At 38.8% G+C, this 27,844-nt stretch overlaps 1 protein-coding gene and 1 long non-coding RNA gene across 2 annotated transcripts in view; both read left to right on the plus strand.

The window, feature by feature from the left end:
• LOC139739772 (protein farnesyltransferase subunit beta-like) overlaps positions 1 to 26,561 on the plus strand; it is a 39,501-nt gene extending 12,940 nt beyond the window's left edge. The window contains exons 7-12 of the mRNA XM_071650365.1: positions 5,912 to 5,998; positions 6,856 to 6,985; positions 22,163 to 22,337; positions 23,163 to 23,232; positions 24,922 to 25,036; positions 26,446 to 26,561. Of these exons, the coding sequence (XP_071506466.1) occupies positions 5,912 to 5,998; positions 6,856 to 6,985; positions 22,163 to 22,337; positions 23,163 to 23,232; positions 24,922 to 25,036; positions 26,446 to 26,544 (676 nt within the window). The 3' untranslated portion in view covers positions 26,545 to 26,561. The remainder of the gene's footprint in view (positions 1 to 5,911; positions 5,999 to 6,855; positions 6,986 to 22,162; positions 22,338 to 23,162; positions 23,233 to 24,921; positions 25,037 to 26,445) is intronic.
• On the plus strand, positions 9,033 to 11,640 carry LOC139739773 (uncharacterized). Its single transcript, XR_011711527.1, has 3 exons — positions 9,033 to 9,075; positions 10,861 to 11,004; positions 11,608 to 11,640. It is a non-coding gene; the product is annotated as an uncharacterized lncRNA (long non-coding RNA).
• Positions 26,562 to 27,844: the final 1,283 nt, after the last annotated feature.

Here is a 27,844-nt window from a genome sequence, read left to right on the forward strand (position 1 = left end):
TGTATCATACTTGAAATGTTGACTTCGCTTCAGTAGATGCTTCATTATTGCATCTAGATTAAACCAGGCAGAGTGAACGAAAAGTTACCTTTCTGTGAAGTTTCAGTCCCTGTCATGGGATTGATCTCCTCTTGTAATCTCAAGGGCTGATTATGTAGCGTGTGCAGATTCTGAATTGTGGGAGTGTCCTTTGACGGATGCTGCTTTGGAAGAGCTGTGGTGGTCATGTGATCCCAGACAAACCGTGACCTCACTCTTTTGGATGACTTCCTTCTCTGCCGTCTCGTCATTGCTGGGCCACGCCCCCAAAATGAATGTGCACCGTTTTGTGACCCAGGCTTGGAATGTGTGACTGTGTCGGGTGGGTAATCGGCGGTGGTGTTCCACAGTGGCTTGGGACCGTGTTTGTCCGGATGGACCCGGGAGTGTCGGTTGTCGACGGGAATGGTTGATCGCTGAGAGGGCAGTATGGGGAGGGATCGGGTCCTGGCATGACTCTGGCTGGACAGTCCCCAGGCTGCGACCCTAGAGTGCTGATGGGTCCTCTTTCCTCCTCCGTGGTTCCAGCATTGCTGGGCCATTTTCTTGATCTCGGAGGCCTTGACTGTGAGGGCGCCATCCTTATCATTGAGTGGCGGCAGGAAGCTGCAAGCTTTCATTGCCGTCTCTCACGTGGGCTGGTCAATGCAGCACAAGGTATTATGGGCAGTTACATGGGGCTCAAAATCCTTTGCACCCATACATTCTCCAAGAATGTCACAGTTGAAATGTCAGGCAGTGGTGTCCTTTGTGGAATCTGTGAGAAAGGCATGAATACGTTTGGAGTTTTGTCGATATGAAGAGTTGTTCTCATATGATTTACATCTGATAAAATCACTTCAAATGGAGACTATCAGAATCTGTAGCTTTTCCTTTGATGTGATTTGGTTGATCACTTCGGATGTATGCTACGAGATGATACTTCTTGCAGGATGTTGTAGTGAATAGAGGCAGGAATGCAAAAGCAATAAAATATGAGAAATTTCAGAGAAGAATTACACAGAGCACTTGAGAAGCTTTGACGATGTTGATTAAGTGAATGATATAATGTAGCCTCCCATGGGTTTGTCATGATAACTCACTGAGAATGTAATTTCTAATGCCTACACTAATTATTGCTTTGTGTATATAGGAATTGATGAATTGTTTTTTTTTTGGGGGGGGGGATTTATGAAGGAAATTACCTTCATTCTTTGATGATTTGCAGTGAAAAGATTATGATTGTAGATTTTAACAAAAGTACAGGTTGTATAGATCAATTGTATCTATCAAATGAAAACAAAATCAGTGACCCATCCATTACAACACAACAAATATCACTGTCACATGGCCAAGGCTACCTTTTTTTTTTGTCATTGTAGCAGGTAATATTGTCCATTACTTTGTTGCTAATTGATTCAAATTTACTCAAATCATTAATTGAATTCTTTGTCCCATTTCATTGCTTGCATGAGAGAGAAACTTAATCAAAATAATATCTACACCATATATTTGGCAGGTTTTTGGTTTTTTTTTTCGAATTAAACCACTCGCAAAATTGTTGGAAAGTCCTGATTGGTGAAAAATAAGCCTTGCCAAATACATGGCATATGCAATACTGTATATTCACTTTCAGTATCTTTTGATAATACTGTAAAAGTCGAAATTTTTGCGCATTTTGCGCAACCAGAAGCCAGCGCGAAAATAAACACACACAAATATTTTTGCTTGTCAAGTTTTCCAGTTGTTGATGTCTTGATTCCGTTGAATTAAAAATGCGAAACTCTTCTTAACTGGCCGAGCGCAAAAATATCCACTTTTACAGTGTTACACCATATGTCTTAATCTTGAATGTGTGCTGTTAATACCTTTTGCCATAATCACTCATAATGTTACGAAACTTTAAGCATAGGTTGTTTGTCGGGATTGTGAGCAAGACTGTAGAAATGTTCAGAGATTAGGAAAAGGTACTCACCTCTGTGATTTATCTCTCACAGCTACCGATGGGGATTCTTTGGGCTACATGTCGTGGCACAATTTCCTACAGAGCGAAGTTAGCTGTGCTTCAGTCATCACCAGATACTGTAGCATTCCAAAACTTTGTCTCTTACAAGCTCACCAAAGCTACACCACTAGGACTTGGGATCAGTGCGGAAAGGTTCTGTGCACCGCTCACTGGTGGTTTGTAATCTCTGCGACCAACGAGAGGTGGAATACTGATGATTATTTTTGTTTGGTTTAGGAGTATCGGAAGCAAATGGATACAAATTTCCACTGCAAGATGGCAAATGCCACGTTATTGGCCGGCTTGCCCGTAGCTTTGGTGCTCTGATGTGTGGAAGTTGTGGGAATTTGTGATGATGATACAGACGAACTCTTCTCTCGTTGATTTATGCTGAATCTTACGTCAGGCGTGGAGTATGCCCAGATTGTTTTGCACAACAATCATTGATTGTGTGAGGAACTCCTCGTGAATGGAGCAGTGTGCTCCCCCGCGGATCGGCCGAGACCTCCCGCAGTACGAATGCCATCCCATTCATAGCCCCCCTAATCACCCGTGCCTGGAACCGAGTCTATGCCCTGCCCACAGAGGGACTTGCGGTAACTATGGGAGGTGTTCACACTGGTGCTCAGTCTTGCTTACAGAAAATATTTTGCCTTTTTGCAGTTGTGTTCACACCGACAAGGGAAGAGGTAATTTAGGGCAACTCCATGATGAATGAATAAGTGGTCAGGTTTCTGAATCAGGTCAGGGCAGTCAGGTCAGGGTGTTTTATTATTTGCCATAGCAGTTGCAATTATTTTGAGTGGCGATTGTTCGAAGTATCCTCAAGTATCAATGCCAGAGTACAAAATGTCAATTGTTGTCTTTTTTGTTTCTTTTGATGGCATAACCCTTTGAGGACCGTCCCGAGTATACTCAGGCAAGTGTCTATGGGAAATGCATGTTGTAGCAAAATCAGTCCATCCTCAATGGGTTAATAGTTCTTGCTCTGCAGAGCTGAGGAGTAAAGTACTACTCCAGTATGTTCTGACAGGTGATTTTGCGCTGATGTCTTTTGTGCAGAGAAGAGCTTTAGTGCCAGAGGGAATCCAGCAAGGATCAGTGTCCCAGTGCAAACACAACTGGCCATGCTGGCAGTTCCCGTTTGAGAATTTTTATAGAACTGCACAATGGATATTTCTCTCCACGGGGAAATGAGTTTGAAAAGTAGCCATGATCGGTAGACAAGGGGGGAATACAAATGACAAAAACAACAAAGCCCAGTGTTTGCTGGTTCTGCTTCGCTTCACCCGTTTGGTTTGAAGGATGACGTGATGAGGGTTAGGATGGGGTGGGATGGAGTAGGGTGGGGATTGGTGGAGGGGAAGCACAATTTTGGTGGTGGGGGGGTCAGTTGTGTGTATCTGTACCCCAAGAGAGAAAAGGATCTATGGGGCGTTGTTTACAGATTGAATGGCTTCACGTCTCACGTTGCCTAGCATCAATGTTGTTGTAAATATTTTTTTCTTCATATCCATTCACATGCCCTTGGCATGTTTCGATGAACTTGAATGAGACAAACTTCGGGTATTGTGGCTGAGAACGGAGTTTGGTTTGGCAAACTCACAGAAGCATGTACTCGCCAACGGGCATTATTCGTAACGTTTCATGGTTTTTAGTGGATGGACAATAATATAGAGCTGGAAGACTTTATCTCTTCATTTTTCACTCCTTAATCAGTTTTACAGTAGTTAACGTGAGAGTGTGTCTATCAAAAAGCTTCTTCGTCAGTTTCTCTCCCCCCACCCCCATGGTAAATTGAGATTCAGATGAACAGTCCATTACAGTCCCCTGAACTGTGACTCCTTAGCAGGGCTTTTGGGCCCGGCAAGTTGACATCGTCGGCTGGTTGAGCTCAGAAATTTTCTATGGCTTGCCCAGTTGCTTTGATCCGGCAAAATCTCGTCTGCTTTGCGGCTTAAGATGAGATCCATGCCCCCCTTGGAGAAGTGGACAAATCTGTCCCTTAATCCTATTTAGCACCTGTTGCTAATTTGCCGTGATGATAATGGTAGGGGTAACAGAAAGACGAAAGAGAGTGTGCCCATTCGTTGAAAAGCGCAAATCTCTAGTAGTGCGGCATAATTGGGATTCGCAATGAATGGTACTATGCAGAGTAGAAGTTGTATAGGTAACGGAGTAAAGTAGGGCTTAACCTTTTCGCACCCGAACCACCCATGGCTGCTGACCTTGTAAAATCGGTCTGCTACAGCTTGTCAGTCCTTACTGTTGTGTGTGTGCCAGTGTGTGTGTTGTGAAAGTTTGTGTGTGCTTGAGTGTTTGTGTGAGTATGAGGTGTGGGAACATGAAAATATGTCATCTGCTGCTGGTATCAAATTGTGTCTTTCATTTCTGTATCATTTTACTTTCTAAGTAGTTTCAATCCCCCCAAATAGTGTGACATTTAAGTTTTCCTTCATTGAGTAGAGTTTGACATTGCTAGAATCATCAAGGTGTCAAAGGTTTCATAGGAAATGGAAACAAGAAATAATCAGAGCAATGAGTACAGAGAGAGAGAGATAGAGAGAGACAAAGTGAAAAGAGGTGGAGCAGAAATAATGGAAAGACAGTAGCTTTCTTGGGGTGTGAGTAGGGAAAACAAAAGGATTTTTACCCATATCCATAACATGAATTGTTGTTTATTGATTACAGTTCACTCCCATTATAATGAACACGGTTGTAACAAAATTCTGGTTACAACGAAGTAAAATTCAGGCCGCAACATTATAGGCACTATTTTTTTAATTGTGTACTTGTTTGGTTGTAATAAAATTTTGATATAACAAATGAAAATTGCTGTTCCCGAGGACTTCGTTATAATGGGAGTCAGCTGTACTAAACATAATGCCACAAGCACTGGATGTTGATCCACAAGTGCGAAGTATTTTCCTTAACTGTTTGTAGAAATCAATGCTATTGAAGCACACAGTGTTAATATTTTATCTGTGTATAACTGTGTAAATTGTGGACATTGTAAGGACAACTCCCAAGCCTGTATTTTCATGCAGCACCAATACTTACACAAATTTTAAACTCACTTTTACGACCTTTATCTTTTTGGCATGAATTACAACTACATTTTGACCATAACTTTATCACTCATTCATCTAATCAACAATGTTCCAAGATACCTCATTTGAATTTGCCTCTGCAGTCATATCCGTACACAATTACCTTTTACCAGTAATCAAATTTTACAGTGTGTAGAAACATCGATAATGCAGCTTTACCCAATCATAACATCTGGGGATTTATAGAGCAATCAATGTTATTTTTAGAAACTGGAGTCTAGCACGATGAATTGTCTGTCACCACTCCATGAATTAATTGTCTTAAGTGTAAAGGGACATTTGAGATTTTGTGTAGAAAAATGAAGGCAAATCGCATTAAGAGCATATCACATTTTGTGATGTGAAATTGTGATGGTGCGTAGTTACAAAACCACATTTCTATAGATACATATCAAATGTCACTGTAAATTTTGTTTGCATTTATGAAAATATTTGAAATTACACTCTAGGGAAATGAACAGTTCTTGTCTTGTTTATGTGGGCTTTGTTTTTTTTTGCAACTCTGTTTTTTTTTAGCTCTTATTTTAAAGAGAAACTTAATGTGGAAGAGGATATGTACTTCCTAAAAAGATGCATTTTAGAAAGAAAGAAAGTGTTCATTGATGTGGCAGTATTATCCATCATTCTGTTCCTTTAAAGGTGCATTCTTTAAAGGCAGAATTAATCTGAGAAGAGGTTTCTGTCATCCTATATGACTTCCTACAGTGGGACATTTATTAAAGGGAGAACCTGTTCATGGAAGAGTTAATGTTATCTGTCATCTTATGACTTCCTACAGAGGTGCATACTGTGCAGCAGTTTCAGCCATTCTGACAAATGTTGCCACGCCAGACATGTTTGATGGGACTGCAGAGTGGATTGTCAGGTAGGTGAAGACATTTCTCAGTCCAGTTTTCTTCCTCTAGCTGTGGTTTTAAATAAAAGAATCTGAAAGTATTCAGTAACTTATTGCAAAAGCTTTGTTATAACAAGACAAGAATTCTATGAAGATGAGATATTTCTACTAGGGCGCATTATTTCTGAATAATAATGGCAGTGTGCAGGATTGTTTAGAAAGAACACAGATCACTGAAACTGAGGAAAGATAACAACACTCTTATAGTGCTGTGCCCCACATAGTCACTTCCATGTTGATATTCTCAGCACATTGGTTTTCAGAACTATTGCTTGGATGTATCAAACTTGTTACCCACTAGAAAAACATAAATCAAAACTTTACGGCAATATTTTCGAGAGAAAGTTGTCTCCAACTTCATTGTACTTCTCAGCAGTCAATCAACAAGTCTCATGATATGGAGAATCATTTGCAAGTGGTCACTGTTCTGTAAATGATTGTACATTCTGGCTTAAGTTTATGCATTGCTGTACAACTGAAATTTGACCTGAAAACCTTAAAACTCATCCCAAGTACACGTATGCTTTACACTGCCATAACTAATGCATGCAAACTGGATCTCATTGGTCGGTCAAAGTTCTTATAGTCAGAATCGATATTTGAAGGAGTTCTATATTATGCCTCCAGGGGAAAATGTTATCAGATAGATTTAAATCCATCAGTCATCTGGCCTACAGGACTGTTGAACATTTGGATGTCAGTCCCAATGAACAAAATGGCTGTTAAAAAGGTTATGGTGCTAAGACTGCCACCAGTAAGTGCACAGAGGTTTTAATACATGGAACGAGAAGATAAATAAACAGCAAGATCTCTTTCTTGACTTTTAGCTGCCAGACATACGAAGGAGGGTTCGCCGGGCAGCCAGGGATGGAGGCTCATGGGGGATACACGTTTTGCAGTGTAGCTGCTCTGGTTCTATTAGGACACGAAAGGCTATGCGATGTACAGGCACTACTGGTGAGTAGAGGAGGAAGGTGGGAGAGATTGTGTGGTGGTGTTGGGTCTTGTTGGTGATTTTATTGGATTTTGATGGTGATGATGATGATGATGATTGTGGTAGTGGTAATGAATATTATTGAATGTGGGAGATGATAGCAGTGGTAGTGGAAATACCTTAAAGATAATGATAATGATTGATAATGCAGTAGTGATGCATAATAATTACAGTGATGATGAATTGGTGATGATGACTTCGATTGCTGGTGCTGATGATGGTGTCTGTCATTTGATGATGGTCATGATGACTAGTTACGATTTGATAACAATAAAGTTGATGATTAATTTTAATGGCAAATTTAATGGTTCCTAAAAGATTGCTGGTGCTGATGATGGTGTGTGATTTGATGATGGTCATGATAAGTAATGATGATTTGATGACTGATGTTGATGATTAATTTGATGGCAATATTGATGGCTGATAAATGGTGCTGGTGCTGATGATGGTGTCTGTGGTTTGATGTTGTCCATGATGACTAGTGATGAGTTAATGGTAATCAGGGATCTCGCCAGCGTATTAATCAGGGATCTCGCCAGCGTATATCACCCTTGTCGGTGCCGACACGCGTGCGGTTTGAAGAAACAATTGCCGACAAGGGTAAAACTTGCCGACAAGGGTAACACCACGCGTGAACTTGCCGACAAGGGTAACGCCACGCGTGAACTTGCTTGACGAGCTAAGTTCGGACCAATTTCTTGCCTTTTTTACTCTTTATCTGGCTAGAAAAGAAGCTAGATGTTGAAAGGAGCAGCAGTTTACAAGCGCAAAAAGTTATCCACGCAGTCACCGCACCGATCACAACAACGCGACTCAACATAGCGACGTACATAACACACTTGCTCACTCACATGCGCTCTGATTCGGGATCCACACACACATGCACCAGCACCCAGCCGGCCACACACAGCCGCCTGTGTGTATGACGGTATTGTGAGAGGGAGAGAGAGGACGGAAAGAGAGGGTCGGAGGCCAAGGGAGGCTGAGGAAGGCTGACACATGCTCGCTTGTTGTCACGCTTGTTGTCGGGTTACGCAAAAACAAGCGATATGAAATGCATGCCCCCCTCCGCCAAAGGTTGTATTTTTTTTTTCTGCTTTGGTTTGTCTGTTCGTTTGTCTGCCTGTCTGTCTCTCTATTCGCAAAAATAAGTCAAAATTTGAGAACAGATTAGGATGAAATTTTCAGAACAGTTGGTTGGTAAAATGGCGCAAGGAACAGATGATTAAATTTTGATAGTGAGCAGGATTTATAATACCACCGGAATTCACCGCCAGGATCCAGGATTTTTAGACTTTGTTTCGTATATTATAGTAGACCAGCCAAACCTCAAAAAAGGCTCTAGATAAGGATTCGACGGCATTTTTTGTTAATGCTCCGTTCTCATACTGAAAGTCTTGCAAAAATACTAAGGAATAGCGTACGGCCGGATGTCACGCGCGTTTTTGCCGAAAAATGTCATTTTTAGCACAAAATTCAGAAGCATGTCAAAAATCACGATTTTTATTTTTTGCTTGCATTCAATTGATATTTGAAAGATCATGAGTTTCAATTGCCCCTTTTAATGAAATTGCAATTTAAATGTGTTTCCTTAGCATTTTAAAAAGTCATTTTGTACAGCCATATATGGGGCTCTCAAATGTTTGGGTGTTGTTTTCTCGAAATAATATTCACAGATTAATTAACGTTCTGCAAAGTTTGCTTTCCCAAGCTAATTAGATGATCTTCCAAAAGTACTTTAATGTTTTATAAAACTACAAGTGCTTCTTTAATTGAATGTGTCAATATTATTTCTAGTTTTCTTGAAGAAATCTTTACTTTTAATCAAAACTCTGAACTTGCAGGAACTCAGAAAATGCATTTTCCGAGCATTTTCCAGTAGCCCCGCGCAGCTTGTGTGCGCGCGAATACTTAATACGTGTGCGTACGTCTACCACACGCACTACCCCTACGATCTAGCTACATACAGGTAAAATCTCTCGCGCGAGAGCTGCATGTTTCGGTCGTTGAGTTGGAAACGTGGTGACTGGAAAAGGGACTATTTCCTTCGAATGTAAGTAACTTAGTAAATAAATACATAGTTCCTTATTGCACTGCATAACGGAACTTAAAAATCTGTTTTGATCTATTAGTTAGATATAAAACTTTGATCTGAGACTTGGTTAATATCAAGGTTCAAGCGCTAGTACTACGTTAGGCCGATGTCTTTAATTACTGTATTTCGCACCGATCCCGTGGGCGCGGGCATGCCTACCAACCCCCGGGCCGCCACCCGACCGTGCCGGCGGTGTTTGTTAGTGGAACAGCGATTATTCCGTAAAGCACGTCTTGACATGGTGCGAAAAGAGGCCTAACAAACATTAGGTCTACGTCTAGATTTAGGTGTCTTGTTAGTTCGATCTAGGTTTGTAATTTATGGCCTCATCACATGCAGTTGGACTGAATCCTCGTCTACTGTTAGGTCTAATCTATCTAACGGTAATACACTCTCTCTAACTGTTAATACTAACGTTAGTGTTAGACATTCTAGCTAGTACAGTAGGGGTAGTGTTACTCTAACGACGAATGTTAGTGTTAGTGCTAGAATGTACGGCTACGCCTGTTATTATGCCAAAACAATTCAATCGGGCTAGGCCCTATGGCACTAGTAGTATAATCACAATGAACTTAACACCTAACGTTAGCACATTAGCAGTTGTATAACGTGGACAGTACAGGTCCACTACTACTAACGTTACTGCGCTGGTTAGATGTATTTCTATTTGTAGGGCTAGAGCCAGGTCCAGGGCAAGGGGCTGTAGACTATACAGAAGATGTAGATGTAGATCTACCAACGTTTAGAGTCTAATAGTAATATACTAGACCTACAATATAAAATCTAGGGCCGGGGTCTGAAGCATAAATAGCTGGCGTCTGGAATTAGGATCTAGGTCTAACCTTAGTCAAGATCTGGGCCACTGATTCTACCTAACGTTAGAGGTTTCTAGTAATCTACTACTCATATCTAGGCAGTTTTGTTGTAAAGACCCAGCTTACTAGGCCTAGCTAGACCTAAGTTTAGGCATCTAGAGGTTCTAAAATCTATGCATAATAATTATAATATATATGTAGGCTAACTTTGATCAAAAAGTTCATGTTAGATCTAACATTAGAAGATCCTAACATTAGCTCTAACGTGAATTATCTAGGCTAATATTAGTCTCTAGAGCAGAGGTCTAAGGTTGATTCCACTCTTTCTGGTATTTGTAGACCTGTGGGTTCAGAAAAAGAGTCTAGGATTTAGGCCTAGGTGTTTTATATAAAAGCGAGTCTACAACCAAGTGATCTTGCCATTCGAATATGCCTGAAAGAGAGAGAGAGAGAGAGAGAGAGAGTGTTCAGTCCTGACTGCCAACCTCTCCTAATCTGTGAATCATTTACATGTACTCTTCTAGTTTACAAATAGATCTAGTCAAAGAGAAACTATTTAGAAATGTCTTTACTCATAAGTACCAAGTTCTTATGTTAATGTCTCAAAGAATAAAGGTTCATTTGAAAAAATGTAAATATTACATTTTTAATGGATCATTTATACCGACTCACTGAAACCTAAATATCGTCTTCTTTTTTAACTTTTTAAAAAGCTAAAAAAAAAAAATATCATCTTAATGAAAGAGATATATTTTTAGTTATAATTGATTTGCATGGGAAACAAAGAAAATTATGTCAATGTCAAGATGCCTTTTCAAAACAATTAAATTTCAAATTGATTTTATTTTTTGTTCACTATTAGCTTATAATGCTCTGCTTTAAAGATGAAAAAAAAAATTATTTGAGCCATGTCGATTTCTGTTTTCAGCTAGATGTACCAACAAGTGGACAGACTGAGTCTTGTCTTCAAACTTCACCAAAGAGAGAGACATATGCCTATTCTGACTTGCCAAAATCTAATTGTAAAGACTGAGCTCTTTCTACCTGCAACAAATTGCAGAACAACCAGAAGGTAAGAAACGGTAAATGTCTTAAATAGCGGTCTAATTTGAAATATCTTTTAAATACTAACTTACTAAGTGTTTGATTATCAAATGTATCACTTCAGTGCCCAGTTGAAAATAATGCCAAATCTAAATACATTGAGTATCAAATATTCCTATTCCATTTGAATAAATTGTAACAAGCATGTTTTCGCTTTGACAGTTGCATTACAATGCAGTGTACAAATACTTTGCAAACAAAGAGAGGAGAATAATCTTATACACGTGTATCTCCATTTATATAATAAGGGGAGCAAATCTATGATCGGATGTGTATTCTTGTTTTCTTGTAAATTCATTGCATATTCTATTGTAGAGGATCATATGAAAGAACGGTATTCTATCTACTGAAGATGAGATCATATAAAAATCAAACATAAATGTAATCAAGTAAGATATTATATGTAATGAAATATTTCTCAACCATGTCAATTGGCACAAGTGTTTAATGTGTGCACAAATGAAAATACGTCTGTAGTCACAGATCAATTAACTTTCCATTGTTATTATGTTGCGTTAAGTATGACGTAAGGGTGATATGCTGTGATGTATTGTTCTTTATTTTTATCAAGGTGTCACCAACAAATGGACATGCTGAGTTTGAGATCACATCGACTAGAGTGAGGGGGAGATAGAAAGATGTCTTGACTGCGATGTGAATGCCCTTTCCAGCTCAGAAGTAAGTGTCATCGATTTGAAATTAGGAATATCATCTCATGAATACAAATCGATTTATGCAAGGAAATCATATCCTAATCCACATACAAATGAGAGCATGATACAATCAAATATTTGTGTACAGGAATTACAGGTGTCAAGATGACTTCCATCCTACATAATTCATTTTCAGTAAGATATGGCTTTAGACCATCAAAGATGATAATAACAATTACATGATTAATGTATTACATGTAAGACAAATTAATGTTGACAGTGACCTGAAGATCCAAAATCTCATACTAAGGGTTTCATGAGATCGTGATGATTAATTCTAATTCATGATGAATGTGTTTGTTTATGTTGCAGTATGATTATCCTGTTTCACTCATAAAAATGATAACTTATTTAAGTTTTTGTTAATTGTATTTTCGACCAGAATTAGCACAAAGTGGACAAAATGGACCCTGCAAACCACAGCCAACTACGGACAAGAGAGAGAGAGAAAAAAAAGAAAGAGAGAGATGTCCTGACTACCAACCTCTAATCTGTGCATCCTGCACTCTATTTCGAAAGGAAATGTGGGAGGTAAGCAATAATACATGTACATGTAAAATGTAAACCCCAAATATGTTGGAATATTTTGTCAAGCCTTTGACATCTTGACCAAATTTTTGACTGTCGATCGTTCATTGGGCAGAAAATTAACGCATGTTTTGCTAAATGAATGCAGTACTGCATATGCATGTAGTCAATCACTCCAACAACGAAGATTTACATGAATTAACGCTGATTATTATTTTTTTTTTTAGCCTCTGTCAAAGATGGTTGCAGGAGTTTTTATGTTGTTGCAGTCATCATTCACACGCACATCTATCCTATTCTCATCTTGCAATAACTTAACATTTACTCAGCAGATCATCTTCAACTTTGGTTTTATACAGAAGAGATGATTACCTGCTGAGCCTTGTACAAGTAGCATTTTAGTTATTGTTGTGATTTTGCTGCTGATTGTAAATTACAGGGAAACCCTGATTTTTATTGACTGTAGAGCATTGCTACCATGACATTATATTTACCTTCGGATGGCAAAGTTACCATAACCTCTAAGCAATTTGACTTTGATTAGTTATGAGGGTATTGATGTGAAAGGTCACAGGGACATTATATGCACGAAAGTGTTGAATGTATCCAGTTGCAGTATCAGGCAAGCACTACCTTGAAATTCTTCTGAATGGAATAAAAAGCTTAATGGAAAGAATTGGATATTTGGATCATGAAAGTTTCCTACATTTTATATTTCATCGTGTACTCACGGTTAAATTGCTACAATTAGGATCTACTGTATAAAATAATATACTTTACAGTTTCAAGGAAACACTACATATAGAGGAAATCAAGTAACCGTATGTCTTTATTAGCCTATATGTCACTGTGTCTTCACCAAAGATTAAAATGCCCATGTCACTTTCCTCATCAAGTAAAGACAGATACACCATTCTTTCTCTCTCTCTCTCTCTCTCTCTCCGTCTCTCTCCAGAAACAACCCTGCCAGGCTATCCGGTCCGCATCCAGATTCCGTATGAAGGATGTCATCAGAACCTGAACTTACATGTGGAATGCATCCATCTAAACTTCTCAAATATAATCACAATGTGCTTTCAGAACTATTATAGAAGTTGAATATATAAAAGACATGTGTATATATTAGACATTTCTACTAATCCAGATTAAATGCTTCTTTTCTAATCTTTTTTTTTCTTTTTTTTTCCCTTAGTGATGAAGTAAAACAAGACCTGATATCAAAATGTGCACAACACTACTTGGCAAAGAGCATTTACAATATGATTTGATGTAGATCTACTTCCAATTTTGATGGCAGCATTAAAGGGATGAGGGATGGCCTACTTTTGGTTGAGATGGGGGCTGATATGGAGATTTTGTAAAATAATGAGAACCCTGTTACGAAATATTAAAGAGTAAACAATACCAAGAGGAATTCCAAATTTATTTGTTAAAAATTGGTTTTGAAAAGGCTGAGATGTACAAAAACAAAGAGGTCCTAATAAAGGTGGCACCCACTTCTAATTATTATCATTCTGTGTCACTTTTTAAAAAGATTTCTCGGCCGTTTCAAAACCAAGAACTTTAATCAAACAAACTTCAAATTACTCTAAGAATTTGATGCTCTTTCATATTTCATAAGTTGTTTTTATTTGCTTGCAAAAAGTTAAAGTCTGAATCTCCATCTCAACCAAAACTATACCATGCCTTTGAGACTCACAGTTACAAGCCGCATACTAGTAGTTCATGGAAATTGATCCTGTTATTTCCTTTGAAGCCCAAACGCCAACATTTTAATCCTGTCAGATTGGAATGTCTTTTGTTTTTGTTTTTATGGGGGGGGGGGCAACAAAAGGGAAGTGAACTTTGCCTTTCTTCATCAGATGGAGGAAAATATGTGACATGTTAGTCAGAAAAAAAAACTGCACGTTGAAGTGCTTAAAAAGAGAAAATTTCACAAAGTAACAGTTGGTGAATCTGAAGGGAAATAGCATAGAGCATGTTTTTTCTTTTCTAGTTTAAGATATAAAAGAATAGTATGTAGCTTAAAGGAACGAACATAAGTAAAATGTTTCAATCCAAACGCCAAGTACAAGAAGTAGTGAAAAGAAAATGTACTGGTCAAGATGTATGTTTTGCCAGGTTTTCTTTCACATGTGCCATAATTGTCATGATGTTGGTAATACTGTAATATATGTTAGCTATTCAGGGCCCCAGCAATGTATTCTGGTACTTGGAATGAGGGAAAGTATTAGAGGGAAATACCGGTACCATGCATTTTGGAGAGGTGATTTTTTTTTTCTTCATTGAGAGACGAGTATTCAGTACAGATACCTTATCACACTGGTCTGCAGAACACAAAAATAATATCAGACTAAAAGTAGATTTTTAAAAATTTGGCAGTCACCATTCTAATTTAGTTGTACATTGACGAAAGTTCAATGCAACAGCGTACAGTCATAATTAGCTAGGATATGTAACCACAAATTTTTAAAAAGATAGAGATATTGAAATATTGCTTAAAGAGAACATTTTGTTTTTCTAACTGGTGTAACGTTTGTGATGCTGGACACATTATAGTATATGTCACATTAAAAAAAAAATTGAGGCTGTCAATGCAGTTAATGTAGTCAGCGCAATTTGTATTGTTTTTCAAACTCTTTTGATGTATATCACAGAGATTTGTTCATGAAAGACATTTTCACTGAGGACTCATTCTTTTCTAAAGCTTTTAATCATTTAAGAAGATTGCTTTCAGATGGATTTTTTTGTTTGTTTTTAGATGTCCACAAATGGAAACTGAGGTTCTTTACCTTTCAAAACGAAATACTGTTGAAGAGAAATAATTATATATATTTTGCAGGATTCAAGCATGTTCTTACTGTGTATGGTATTCTAATCAGCATTTTTGGTAACCAGCAACATAGATGTCAAGTGCTGTTATTTTAGTAAATGTACGCTAATGGCAAATCACTGCTTTAAAAAAGAGAAATTGCCTCGTTTACTGTTTACTGTATTTCATTCGTGAACGCTGTTTGAGACGGTGGTTGCGGGCGTGTGCACATTGTGTAGTACGTTTTGTTGGTTGACTGGGAATTTAGAGTGTTGGTGATAACTGAAATGATTTTTTTTTCACAAATTTGTGATAATATAGAAAAAAAAATCGAATTGCAAACAAACAAGTTGTTACATGTCTGCTCCAAGGACATAGAACTTGGCCAAGGATTAATATAATCTGCAATATAGACTCGATGATATAACCGACTTAATGATGGGAAGGGGAAATAAAGCTGTTATTGCATTGTACGCATTTCACTTCTACTTCCTTTTCGCTTCTTATTTTCTCTTTTGAGGGTGATATTTGCCTTACTTTTTCACACAAATCCGGGATACATAATAACATTTTATGTCGCCGACTAAGTGTGCGTTCCAAACAACGTTCATGTCAACAATCAACCATCATAAAAGAAACATTTAGTATAAGTCTTCTGCGGGAGAATAAATCAAAATAAAATGCAAACACCTCGCCTTAGAACATTACAAAAGTAAAAGTGATTTCGTGCCTATCCCTTGCAGGGCTCCGTTTCAGGGCCTGAGAATGCAAACTATATAGCATTACGAATTCCAAAGCATTCTCGGGGGAAGGGGTGAGTATGCAGGATGGGAGATTTGGTATCGTAATTTTTCCCAGTAACATGTGATTTGTTATCACGGTTTCCATGACAACCATTTCCGAACATAGTAAACAATTTTATATAACTCTTAGGTTTCATTGTTAAACATAGATTAGTTAGATTGACACATTTTTCACACACACACAAAATGTTTCAACACTTTCGTACGTTTTACAATTATGAATATTTGAAATTTTCAGGGAGTGACCTAATGATGATCAGTTGCCATGGTAACAACACTACTGATTTTATTTTTTATTTTTTTTTTTTGGGGGGGGGGTGGGGAAGAAGCACATTTCAGTCATATCAAGGTGCCACAAAGGGTTTTGCAGTCAGCTATCCAACCTGTCCATTGACTTCGCCAATTATGTAAGATAAATACCTACACGCACTATACCATGTACAATATATATGGGCTTACGCTATACATTCGATTTTTCATTCAAAATGCGCGTCCGGTAAAAATACATCGTCCCATTTAGGATAACATAAAACGAGTTATCTTTCGCCTTATCTTGTAATTTCTTTGCTGCATAAGATATCAGAATATATATTATATTTCGGAATAATAAAAACTTTTGAATAGATTGATTTAGGTAGTTTAAAAAAACTTTGAAATATTGGTAGATTTTACAAAGTACAATTTTGAGTAAATCAAGTTTTTATGTTTCATTGCGCCATATATGTGCGTGTAAAAATTCTACATTCAAATGCATATTAGTCAGGTTCTAAACTTGAAATGGAAGATAACACATTTCTAGTTTGAAAGGTACTTATCAACCATTACTTATTTCGGTAAAAAAATAAAAATCGTGATTTTTTACATTCTTTCAAATTTTGTGCTAAAAAAGACATTTTTCGGCAAAAACGCGCTTGACATCCGGCCGTACGCTAAACTTGAGTATTTTTGCAAGACTTTCAGCTGGAAAACTTAGCATTAACAAATTTTGCCGTCCAAAGTAAAAAAAATCGTCTTGGCTGGCCTACTATTAAAAGGATTCGTATCAATTTGTAGCAGCACATAGTTTGACAATAAGTCACTGGCCGAGAGAGGGAGCTATTTTAATCGGTATAATCATGCTACTCTCTCCGGACGCTCCCCGATGGCAAAAGAAACAAAAGAACTAATTTTTGCTGACCAGTCCTTCGACCACGGTTATGTAAAAAGGTACACGTAGGCTTATCCCATAATACTTGCCACGTAGCCCCCTTTCCCTAACATTAACCGTGGACATAGCTTTTGCTCTCACTCTGGCTCCTCAACCTCCAAAGGAGATGGACATAGACCATCGCTCTCCTGCGTCCGATACAAAAAGGGATATGTAATATTATACTTTCCAGAGTCAAGTCCATTCGTTATTGAGGCGGTTTTACATTGTACTATAATTCTGGGAGTTCATACATGTCTCTTTTACACCACATCGGTGAGGTGCATGTTTCCAGCAACATTAATTCTAAATAGTTGTGGAACAATTATTACGGAAGAGGAGTTGCCTTCCTGTCATATTTGCGGACGCTGCATGAGGCTTGCATCAGAGCTCATCATCTCGCATCTCCTCTCTTCGTCAACCCCGTCGTCAATGACTGCGGATGAACTTCATCCATTTCCAGCTCACAACGAATTAGCGTAAATTTATTGTGAATCTCCAAGTTGGGATCGCATCCTTAACAATCGATGTCAACGCTATTGATGTGAGTGCCGGGCGACAACGAGGCGGCGAACACTGGTCCCGTTCCAGACAGTGCGTGTACACGTCAGCATCTTGACCCGGAGCTCATCGTGGCAGTGCGCACTGCAGTTCGCGATCGCGATCGAGGTCCCCTTGGAGAGTGACGTGGCCACTATTTCACCCTGGAAGCGACTAGGGACTCTGTTCGGACTGTCGCGGTGGTTCGTACCTTATGCACCCTTTTATTTGTATTACCGCTCCTAATAATTATAACCACATGTATGTCCCCTCAATTTTAAGACCTCCTTTTAAACGTTTTGACCAAATATAATTTGGTGTAATTGCTCATGGAGAGTCGTATATAACCATGCAATACACTGATTAATTCATATTCTGGGGGAAATACCCTATAATTATCACCTGCGTGTGATATAATGATGTACACGACAATAAAACGTGTATACTATTGAACCTTAAATATTCTGTTGTCAACGCCCGTTATTACAATTACATTGTAGTAAGTCGAGTGGAGTCATAACTCAAGACGTTGGAATATGGCTGTATGATGAGAGTGTGTTTGGTGTGTAGTTTACATAACGATAATAATATCTTGCCACATTTAACACGTTCCGAGGCCTACCTTCCAACAAATTCTTTAGGAAGCTGTCTATCGGCAATGACGCAAAATTAGATGTGTTCAAAGCATTGCCGCAGAGAGAAAATTAACTCCATCTTTCGTTAAAAAAAGAAGAAAGAACGTGCGATGGAGTAAGCAAATGCAAATTGTTAGTTGTTTTTTTTTTTGGTTGTTTCAGCGGGTTATTTTTTTTTTTAGTTTAAAAAGCCATGCGGTCCATTTGAGCCTTTTCACTTTCCATGGATTTGTAAACGTCATTCGTGAGTGTTCCATTTTCCTTCTCCGGGCCAAAATCTATAGTAATTCTGTCATGATGGTCTTTCAAGTTCAACGTACGTAATGCTCCACGTGCTTCTGGCTTGGTTTCTTAACATGGTGGGTTAGGGGGCCTTCATGGGCAGAAAATAAATGGATAATCATTCATCGATGCTCCCAGTTGGTTTACATGCTATCTACACGCTGTTTACGACCACCGAAGCAAGGTGGCAGTACGCGCGGCATTCCTTTATCTGACACCTGGCTTTCGTGGAAATTTCGTGGAAATTTCCACGAGTCATGATATCAAGTTTCCCCACTGCCTGTGGCCGTGTGTTGTTTTTTTTATTCTTCATTACAAACATCAATTTGTTCAACTTAAAAAGTGTAGATAATTTGCTTCGAGCACGTGTTTCTTTCTTTTTTTATTGCAGCGTCGGTAACATTTTGTTTTGTTTATTGTCCGTGCATGGCAGGAGTTCATGGGAGGAGAACGATAGGAATGACTGGGGAGAAAATAAACTGAAAGAAGGAAGCATCTTTTGAGTGAGCTGTCTTTGTTTTTCTCTACACCAGCATCAGATAATATCACCACCAAGGTTCATTTTTTTCCCCGGCTAGATATAACTCAAAAAAGTTGAATGGACTTCAATTTTCTCGGAAATTTTGATAATGCAAGGAGTAAATAGTGCCAATGATCCATAGATAGGCGGAGTTCTGAGCCCTCTCCCTTCCCACCCTATATAGTTCATTATTGAAATATTTGTTCTCCATCACCGATATGAAGTTTGCTCTCCTTTTCCATTTCATACTTCCATCCCTTCTCTGACCCAATCACTGCACATGTGTGAAAATGGATCCGTTTGGGATTCATGAACACAACGTATAATGTATTACATTAATGTTCATCAGGGAAGTTTGGAGTTTGTTCCGAATAATGATAGAATAATTCTACATTCCTCATTATTCTGAAGGTTCGTTATTCGGAAAATATAGAAACAATGTCCGTTAATTTCCAAACAAAATCAGTTTTGTTATTTCGAACGTTCTGCCAGTGAAATTTCGGAATGAAACAGTTACAGATTTCTTACTCTGAGGGTTCGTTACTCCCACAGAAAAAAATAGTAATGAAATAGTACCAGATTCTATATTCTGAAGGTTCGTTAACCGAAAAATAATAAAGAAAAAAAATGTCTGTAAATTTCAAAACGAAATCAGTTGTCATTTCGAACGTTTTGCCAGTGAAATTTCAGAATAAAATGACGGCACAAAACAGCGTGTTTTCGTACTTTTCTAGGGTCTGTTACTCCGACAGAAATAGTAATGATAAAATAATACATTGTAGATTCTTTATTCTGAAGGTTGGTTATCCGAAAATTGAATAAATGAAAATGTCTGTAAATTTGAAAACGAAATCAGTGTGTCATTTCGAACGTTTTACCTGTGAAATTTCGGAATAAAACGACTGCCCAAAAAACAGTTGCAGTTTTCTTACTCTGAGGATTCGTTACTCCGACAGATTAATGATAAAATAATGCTAGATTCTTTATTCTGAAGGTTCGGTAATCCAAAAATGATTAAGAAAAAATGTCTGTTCATTTCACTACGAAATCAGTTTTGTTATTTCGAACGTTCTGCCAGTGAAATATCGGAATAAAACGACGGCCCCAAAACGTTTACAGTTTTCTTTTACTCTGAAGGTTCGTTACTCCGAAAGAATAATGATGGTAAAATATTTAAGATTCTTGATTCTGAACGATCGTTAATCGAAAAATGATAAAGGAGAAATGTTCATTTATATCCAAATGAAATCAGTTTGTTATTTCGAACGTTCTGCCAGCAATTTCGGAATACAACAACGGCCCCAAAATGGGTAGTTTTCTTACTCTGAAGGTTTGTTATTCCGAAACAATAATGATGATAGATGATGGATTCCTTTCTGAAGGTTCGTTGATCCGAAAATAATAAAGAAAAAAATGTTTGTTAATCTCCGAACGAAATCAGTTTGTTTATTTTGAACATTCATCTGTAGTACCGACCTTTGGTGTTGTTGTTGTTTTTGATTACAAACCTTCGAAGTACTCAGTAATGAATCGTTTCATTTTATGATTAAACACACCTCGGAATAATGACCATCATTACATTTTTGTATGATATCTCTTTGATGTCACGGCCAAACTACCGCAGTATACCCAGAAAGGAAAGTGCAATGATGTCCCGAAAGTTCTCGATCGCTTCTCGCGCATCTGATGCAGTAGGCCTACCACGTGGTCGAGCAGACGGCGAGAAAGCAAAAACACTACGGGTATAGTTAGTATACACGGCGCGCGTTGTTGCGATGCAGAGACGGCTAATAATTTCAACAGTGAAACAGGAAAGGCCTAAAAGAAATCGGAACCGTCACCATCGGCACATACTTCTCTTTCATTTATTATTTAGGAACTGCCGCCAACAAAAGGTATGGAGTTTCTGCATTGTTTCTGTGAGAATATGCCCCTCACAACGTTCATTACATCTCCCTGAAAATGTCGCATTTAGTGGCATTTTAGCGGCGATTTATCTTTGTTGTAGTGAGCATTAGCGAAGGCTTCCGCGCTTCGCGCAGGAGGGGGAACCCCGTACCCACCCCCAAAACAGCACGTATAAGTGCCGACAAGCGTGAAGAAATTTCTGGCGAAAACCCTGGTAATGATGTTGACGATTAATTTGACGGCAACAGTCATGGCTTAGTGATTGGTGGTGCTAATGATGGTGTCAGTGATTTGATGATGGTCATGATAATTAGTAATGATTCAATGACAGTGATGTTGATGATTAATTTGATTGCAATTTTAATGGCTTGTAAATAATTGCTTGATGACAGTGTCTGTAGTTAGACGATGGTCATGATGATTAGTAATGATTTGATGACTATGATGTTGATGAGTGATATTAGCATGGTTTCATAGTTGCTGATGCTGATGACAGAGTCTGTAATTTGATGATGGATATGATAGTGATTTTATCATTATTCGTTTGATGGCAATGATGCTGATGAGTACTTCGATGGCAATGGAGGTAGCATTGATGGTAATGACAAATGATGATGAAGATTCTCATGACGAATGGTGACAGGGGACAAATATTTCCTAATGCTAATGATGATGGCTGCTGGTGATAATGGTGTCAATGATTATGATAATGATAGAATGATGACTGTGGCAGTAATTGCAGTGATGTCACAGATGAAAATTTTGAGGATACACTGATGAAAGTGTTGAGGATAATTTGAAACTGTATCATAAATCATATCTGTAGATTATGGATGGGACACTACCTATGAATGATTATCTAGTGACAGTTGTGGATGAATCATTTGTGGATGTTGACTTGAGCAGGATCTTTGTCTCTTATGCAGTTCATAAAGAGAAAGCAGACATCATGTAGTCAAAAAGAAACCAGCACATTTGTGCACTGTTTTAAGAATATAGACAATGAGAACTTTTGCTTGCAGGATGTAGTACATATCCAGATAATTCAAATTATTGTCTACGTACATTCCACTTTAACTATCTTCCACTTCAACACCTTGAAGAAATCGGAAAAGAAAAGTATACCTCTCGGTACACATACAATCATTTTGTTGTTGTTGAGTGCACATGTTTGTATGTTGATTCCTTGTCGCTCTCAGCGGTGGCTGTCCCAGCGGCAGATGCGATTCGAAGGGGGCTTCCAGGGGCGGACCAACAAGCTGGTGGACGGGTGCTACTCCTTCTGGCAGGCCGGCGCCTTCCCCCTCGTCCACTCCATCCTCAGCAAGCAGGAAGAGAGAGCTCTCAGCATGGAGGCCTGGATGTTTGACCAGAGTGAGTCACTGTCTACATGGCTACCAAGTTGTTGTTGTTGTTGTTTCTTTTCTTAAGTATAATTTGTGAACTTAGCAATGCCAACAATGTATGTCTGACATATTGGCACAGAGGGAAAATATAGATTGAAAATAAAAAACCCAAACATTAATGTTCAGTATACAGCAGAAGCAGAGACCGATTTGATAGTAAAGCCATAGTTAATTTCACTGGCTTGTAGGAGCCTGATGAGTACGTCTTTGTCCCTTCATGAACCACTGAAATCAGATATGAAATTTCAAGCACTCAGAATTTTCTGGTATTCTTTGTAAATTTGTGCTTCAAGGTGAAAGCCCTGTGGGAGTCTCTCCTAAAATTCATGAAATTACAGTTGACTTTGGCAGTATCCATTGGAAATGTTATGTCAAAGCTGCATGTAGGTGTTTATACTGGTATTGACTGATTAATTGAATGAATGAATGAATATATGTAGTGTATGTGTGTGAAGGAATGAATAGTATAAATGTATAAATGAAGAATGTGATATGATGATATGATGATATCAAAGAACCCCCAGTTTATGATAACTTAATTAGGGATGGATAAATCTCAAATTTGATCTGTTGGTGGAGACTGTTCTGAATTAAAGAAATTTCAATACCTACACAGCATTTAGCTGAGTGCTGCCCAAGGAAGTGCTGAAATTTGGATATTTACTTCCTGTAGCCCAGTAATATACCTGCATGCTGTTTGTTTCTTTGTTTGTTTGTTTTTAGGCACGATATCACTTTACCATTTCTGTTTTCTCATGCTTGTTTTCTTGTGTTTATTCTATCGTCTCTTTAGGAGCCTTACAGGAGTATGTACTACTGTGTTGCCAGAACCATCATGGTGGACTTATAGACAAACCAGGAAAGTAAGTGTGTATGCTTCTTGTGTCCTTTGTAATCACTTTAAATATACTCCCTCGCTGCTGGCATGTACCGGTATAGGCAATTTGACTGTTTCACAAGCTTAAAGGTACACTGACAGCCATCACATTTTTGTCGAGCCCACCGGAGGTGCGGGGAGTCTAAGGGATTGCCTGCCGCGTCTGTCCATCCGTCATCCATCCGTCCGTTCGTCCGTCGTCCGTCGTCCGTCTGTCCGTCCGTTGTCCGTCCGTAATGCTACAAAAACTTGAATAACTCTCTACTGACGGCTTCATTTTCAATCAAACTTGGAGGGAAGAGTGGTTATGCAAAGTTACACATTTTGCCAAACATGAAGTACACCTCAAGGTCAAAGGTCACAGGCAGGGGTCAATGAACTTTAGGGCCCAATGTTAAGTTTTTACGGTGCGTTTCGATTATGGCTCATAACTTGATGTATATGTCCGTTTGTGACCAAACTTGGATGATAGATGTCTCTTGGGGAGTTGAAGTTCATCACATGGTCAAAGGTCACAGAAAGGGGTCAACAAACTTTTAGGGCCCAATGTTATGTTTTTACAGCGCGTTTTGATTATGGCTCATAACTTTTGATCCCTATGTCTGTTTGTGACCAAACTTGGATGGTAGATGTCCCTTGGAGAGTTGAAATTCATCACAAGGTCAAAGGTCACAGACAGTTGTTAACGAACTTTTAGGGCCCAATGTTAAGTTTTTAAGGCGCGTTTCGATTATGGCTCATAACTTTTGTTCCCTATGTCCGTTTGTGACCAAACTTGGATGGTAGATATCCCTTGGGGAGTTGAAGGTCATCACAAGTTCAAAGGTCATAGGTGGGGGCAATGAACTTCCGGGAGTTAGAAGATATTAATTTCTTCTACGTGAATGGGCGAGACACATTTTGGCACTTGCCTTGTGACTTTTGTTGACGTGAATAGGTCTACAAATCGCAAATTATAGAATTTATTGATCAAAATGTGTAATTGAGTTTTTAATCTGTTTAATTCTCATTATTTTGTTTTCTGCACCTGCTAAGCTTCGCCCCTGAAATAGCAACTCTTGATGTCATTAATGATAGAACCACCTAAACTAAGCATCGCAATGCCCAACATTTAATATGACCTTTGCCTTGACTAACACACAAATACACAAGAGCACCTCAGAACCTGACTCCTAGTCTTGATGACATCACCAAAGCCATGAATGATTTGTAAGAGGTTCATCCCAGTGAGTGCAGAAAAATGAAATGATTTGATGCACATTTCAATCACAAAATTAAGAAATTTGTGGTATGAAGATCTATCCACATCAATAAACGTCATCATGGACACAGGACAGAAATTGGATGTCAGTGGGTCCTTAAGTTTGTCTGTGACATTCGCCCATTGTACTTTAAAAAAAGATAATTATGAATGAGGTAACTGACATGCAACCTTGGCGACTGCATGTTACAGTAGTCTACTGACTGAATGACTGTTTTCTTGTGCATATTAAGCCTGAACTTTTTGTGAATGTCATTGCTGCTTACCATTAACTCCTTACCATTAAGTCCTTTTTGTTGAATGAAGCAGTCCATGATACCTATAAACAGATTCCTTATTCTAACATTTTTGCGCAAGTCATCTCACATGCATATCCAGACTCAGAGTGTCTTTTACCATATTCTCTCTTTCCAGGTCAAGGGACTTCTACCACACCTGTTACTGTCTAAGTGGTCTTTCCATAGCTCAGCATTTTCTAGCAGGTCAACTCAGGGAAGAAGAGATCCTAGGGGATCCAAAGAATGAATTGGTAAGGATATAGAGTGGATGCAGAAATTGAATTGGTCAAACTTTCAGGTGCCTAGTAAAATTTCATTGATTGTTGAGATAATGTCCAGCACGACATGTTTCCGAAGATAAGGGAATTACAGTACCAAAGTATGAATAGACCACTTCATGAGTGCATTCCAAAATCCCTGCTGCCTAATGGATGTGGTACCCATTTCACTATCTTCTTTTAAAATTTTCTCTGTGATGACTTGTCATAATTATTTCCACATCATCAACAGGTGCTTGCAGGGTGCTTCAGCATCGTTTTTGTCGTCTTAATTAATTTGCCAAACAAAAGGAAACATGCTTATAAAAAGATTCAAGAGTACGCTAGTCATTTGCCAATGCACCACACAAAGGACAATGATCCAAACCAAATATTGACCAGTGGTGCATGACAAAGGACATTAAAGAATAAAACGTGTTCATTTCTGCTACAAAATGGTAGGCATTTGACCTACAACTTGAGCCAGGTCAATCAAGTTCTAGTTGCATACTAAAGATAATTTGTCTAAGCCTTTAAAAGCTTGGTTTGGCATTCTTGTTGTTGTTTTGTTATTACCTCCGCCAAGGGGGGAGGTTATGTTTTTGTTACCGTTGGTTTGTTTGTTAGGTAGTTGGTTCGTTCGTTCGTTTGTCCGTGTGCAAAATAACTCAAAAAGTAGTGAACGGATTGTGATGAAACTTGCAGGAAAGGTTGAGAATGACACAAGTAACAAATGATTAACTTTGGTAGTGATCTGAGAATTTTGGGGGAATTTATGAAGGATTTTTGATATTTTGGCAGGTAGGGTCAATGAACTAGGGAGTTCAGGCTGCGCGTATTTGAGGTTAGCATGCGCGCACTAAAGCGTGTGCTCTCGTTTCTGCTAGGGCGAGGCACGCTGTGCAGCTGAGGGTTTATGACGTAACAAAGGCTTCTATATTGGGAAATCAGGCGGCTTTCAGCACACAATGCAGTACGTATGGGTGGAAATCACTGATCTCAAACAAGATCAGTGCGGGTGGAAATGGGCTGCATGCTTGGTGGAGGTCTGCGCTCTCAGAGTGCTTTTCTAGTTCATTTTGTTGAAGGAGCTGTCAAATGCTGTAGTGTCTTTTGTACTATTGTACTGATAGTGTACCTAGATGTACCTACCCTGAAAATGTTGGCATCCCATTACTAACTTGGTTCATGACAATGGTAATGATGGCGGTGGTTGTGATGATGATACTAATGATGTTGATGATGGTTATAGTGATCGTGATGATGGTGGCGATGATGATGTTGAAAATTTGTAACAGTTCATCTCTCATCCTGTTGTCGTGGGAGCAAAACAATGCCCCTGACTGAAATCTTTCTGCAAATACTGTCATCATGTGTCTTTTTTACTCCACATCTGTCTACAGAGGCCGACCCATCCTGTGTACAACATCAGCCTCCAGTGCGCTCACAATGCCACACAACACTTCAGCTCTCTTCCTGTCCCCACTCCAAGCCCAAGATGAACAGACGCCATCCCCCCCCCCCACGCCCTCTTCTTGCATCTAACCACCGAGTCAGCGCCGATCCCTGCTTTGCGTCGTGTCATAATGAATGGCCGCATTCCAAGCTTGTCTCTGTGACTTGACTTTCCCCACCCGTTCTTTTTGACATGACACTTATTTTCTTTTTCTCTTTCCATAGTAAGTTTGTCATCATAGCATACACTTACTTGTGATCAAGTACATATGCCACAAATGACAGTATGCGACTGTATCAAGATAGATGGCACTTAGCAAAAGGAATTTCTATCGGTTATCTAAGGAAGTGGAGACATTGCAAGCTTTTTGAGGATTGGTCCTTCTTTTTTGTATTTTTCCTTCCTTGTGCTGGGGCTCATCCTATACCCAAAACAATGCCCCCTGACTTTAAAGAAAAAAAAAGGAGAGAGACTCAGAGAAAAAAAGAGTATTGAAGGTTCAAAACTGCCACCTTGATGCTTAAAGAGCTCAAGGAAGGCATTTGTTGTGACCAGAATGATAACTACTTGTGAATGATGCATCTTCTCTTGTTAGTACCAGGATCTTTTGTGCTTCATCATGTATGGTCCCTGTGGTCCTGGCGAGAAGTGTTGATATTACCACCAACTGAATCTGTCGTGCTAGCTGCTAGTAGCCCCCCCCCCCCCCCCCTCCCCCCATTTGAATATGAAACTGCAAACCTAGATAGAAAATATTCGAGGAAATCTCCATTGCTTGAGATAATTACAAGAAGAAAAAAAACAGTAGTGATACATTTATAAGCATTGAAACATTTTGATGTCATCATCGTTGTCATGTATCATGTTCACTGCCAGTGCGAGACACTGTAGATACTTATATTTGTACTAGTTTAGCTAGCAAGGGAATGGAAGCTGCTGAGAAAGAAGAATCAATGGTACTTAAGGTCTGATCTCGACTTTTGCATCTTAATGGAACTATATAGCGGCAAGTGGAAGAACGTGTTCAAGTTTACATCTGACAGACAAAATTTTTATTCTATGTTGTCTAGTGATATATAGCATGTCTTTTACTTTGCCTCCCTGAAGCTGTGCAGCACCTTCATGCTTTTTGTGTAACAGTGGCTTCCAGGTTTATCTCTCCGTTTTCTGCTATGGAAACACCAATCAGATCCCCACACAAATTTCATTCTCACGTATATATGTACCAGCAGTGGATCCCATGTTCAGAGCAAAAGAATTAAGATTATTGTGCCTCCCAAAAGTGTGGTACATGTATAAAACCATTCAATAGCTATCAGCTATCGAGTTACAGATTGCAATTTACC

Source organism: Diadema antillarum, unplaced genomic scaffold, assembly GCF_040938485.1.
Source record: "Diadema antillarum isolate AM-2024a unplaced genomic scaffold, OU_Dant_1.0 seq00000819_RagTag, whole genome shotgun sequence".
NCBI lineage: Eukaryota > Metazoa > Echinodermata > Echinoidea > Diadematoida > Diadematidae > Diadema > Diadema antillarum.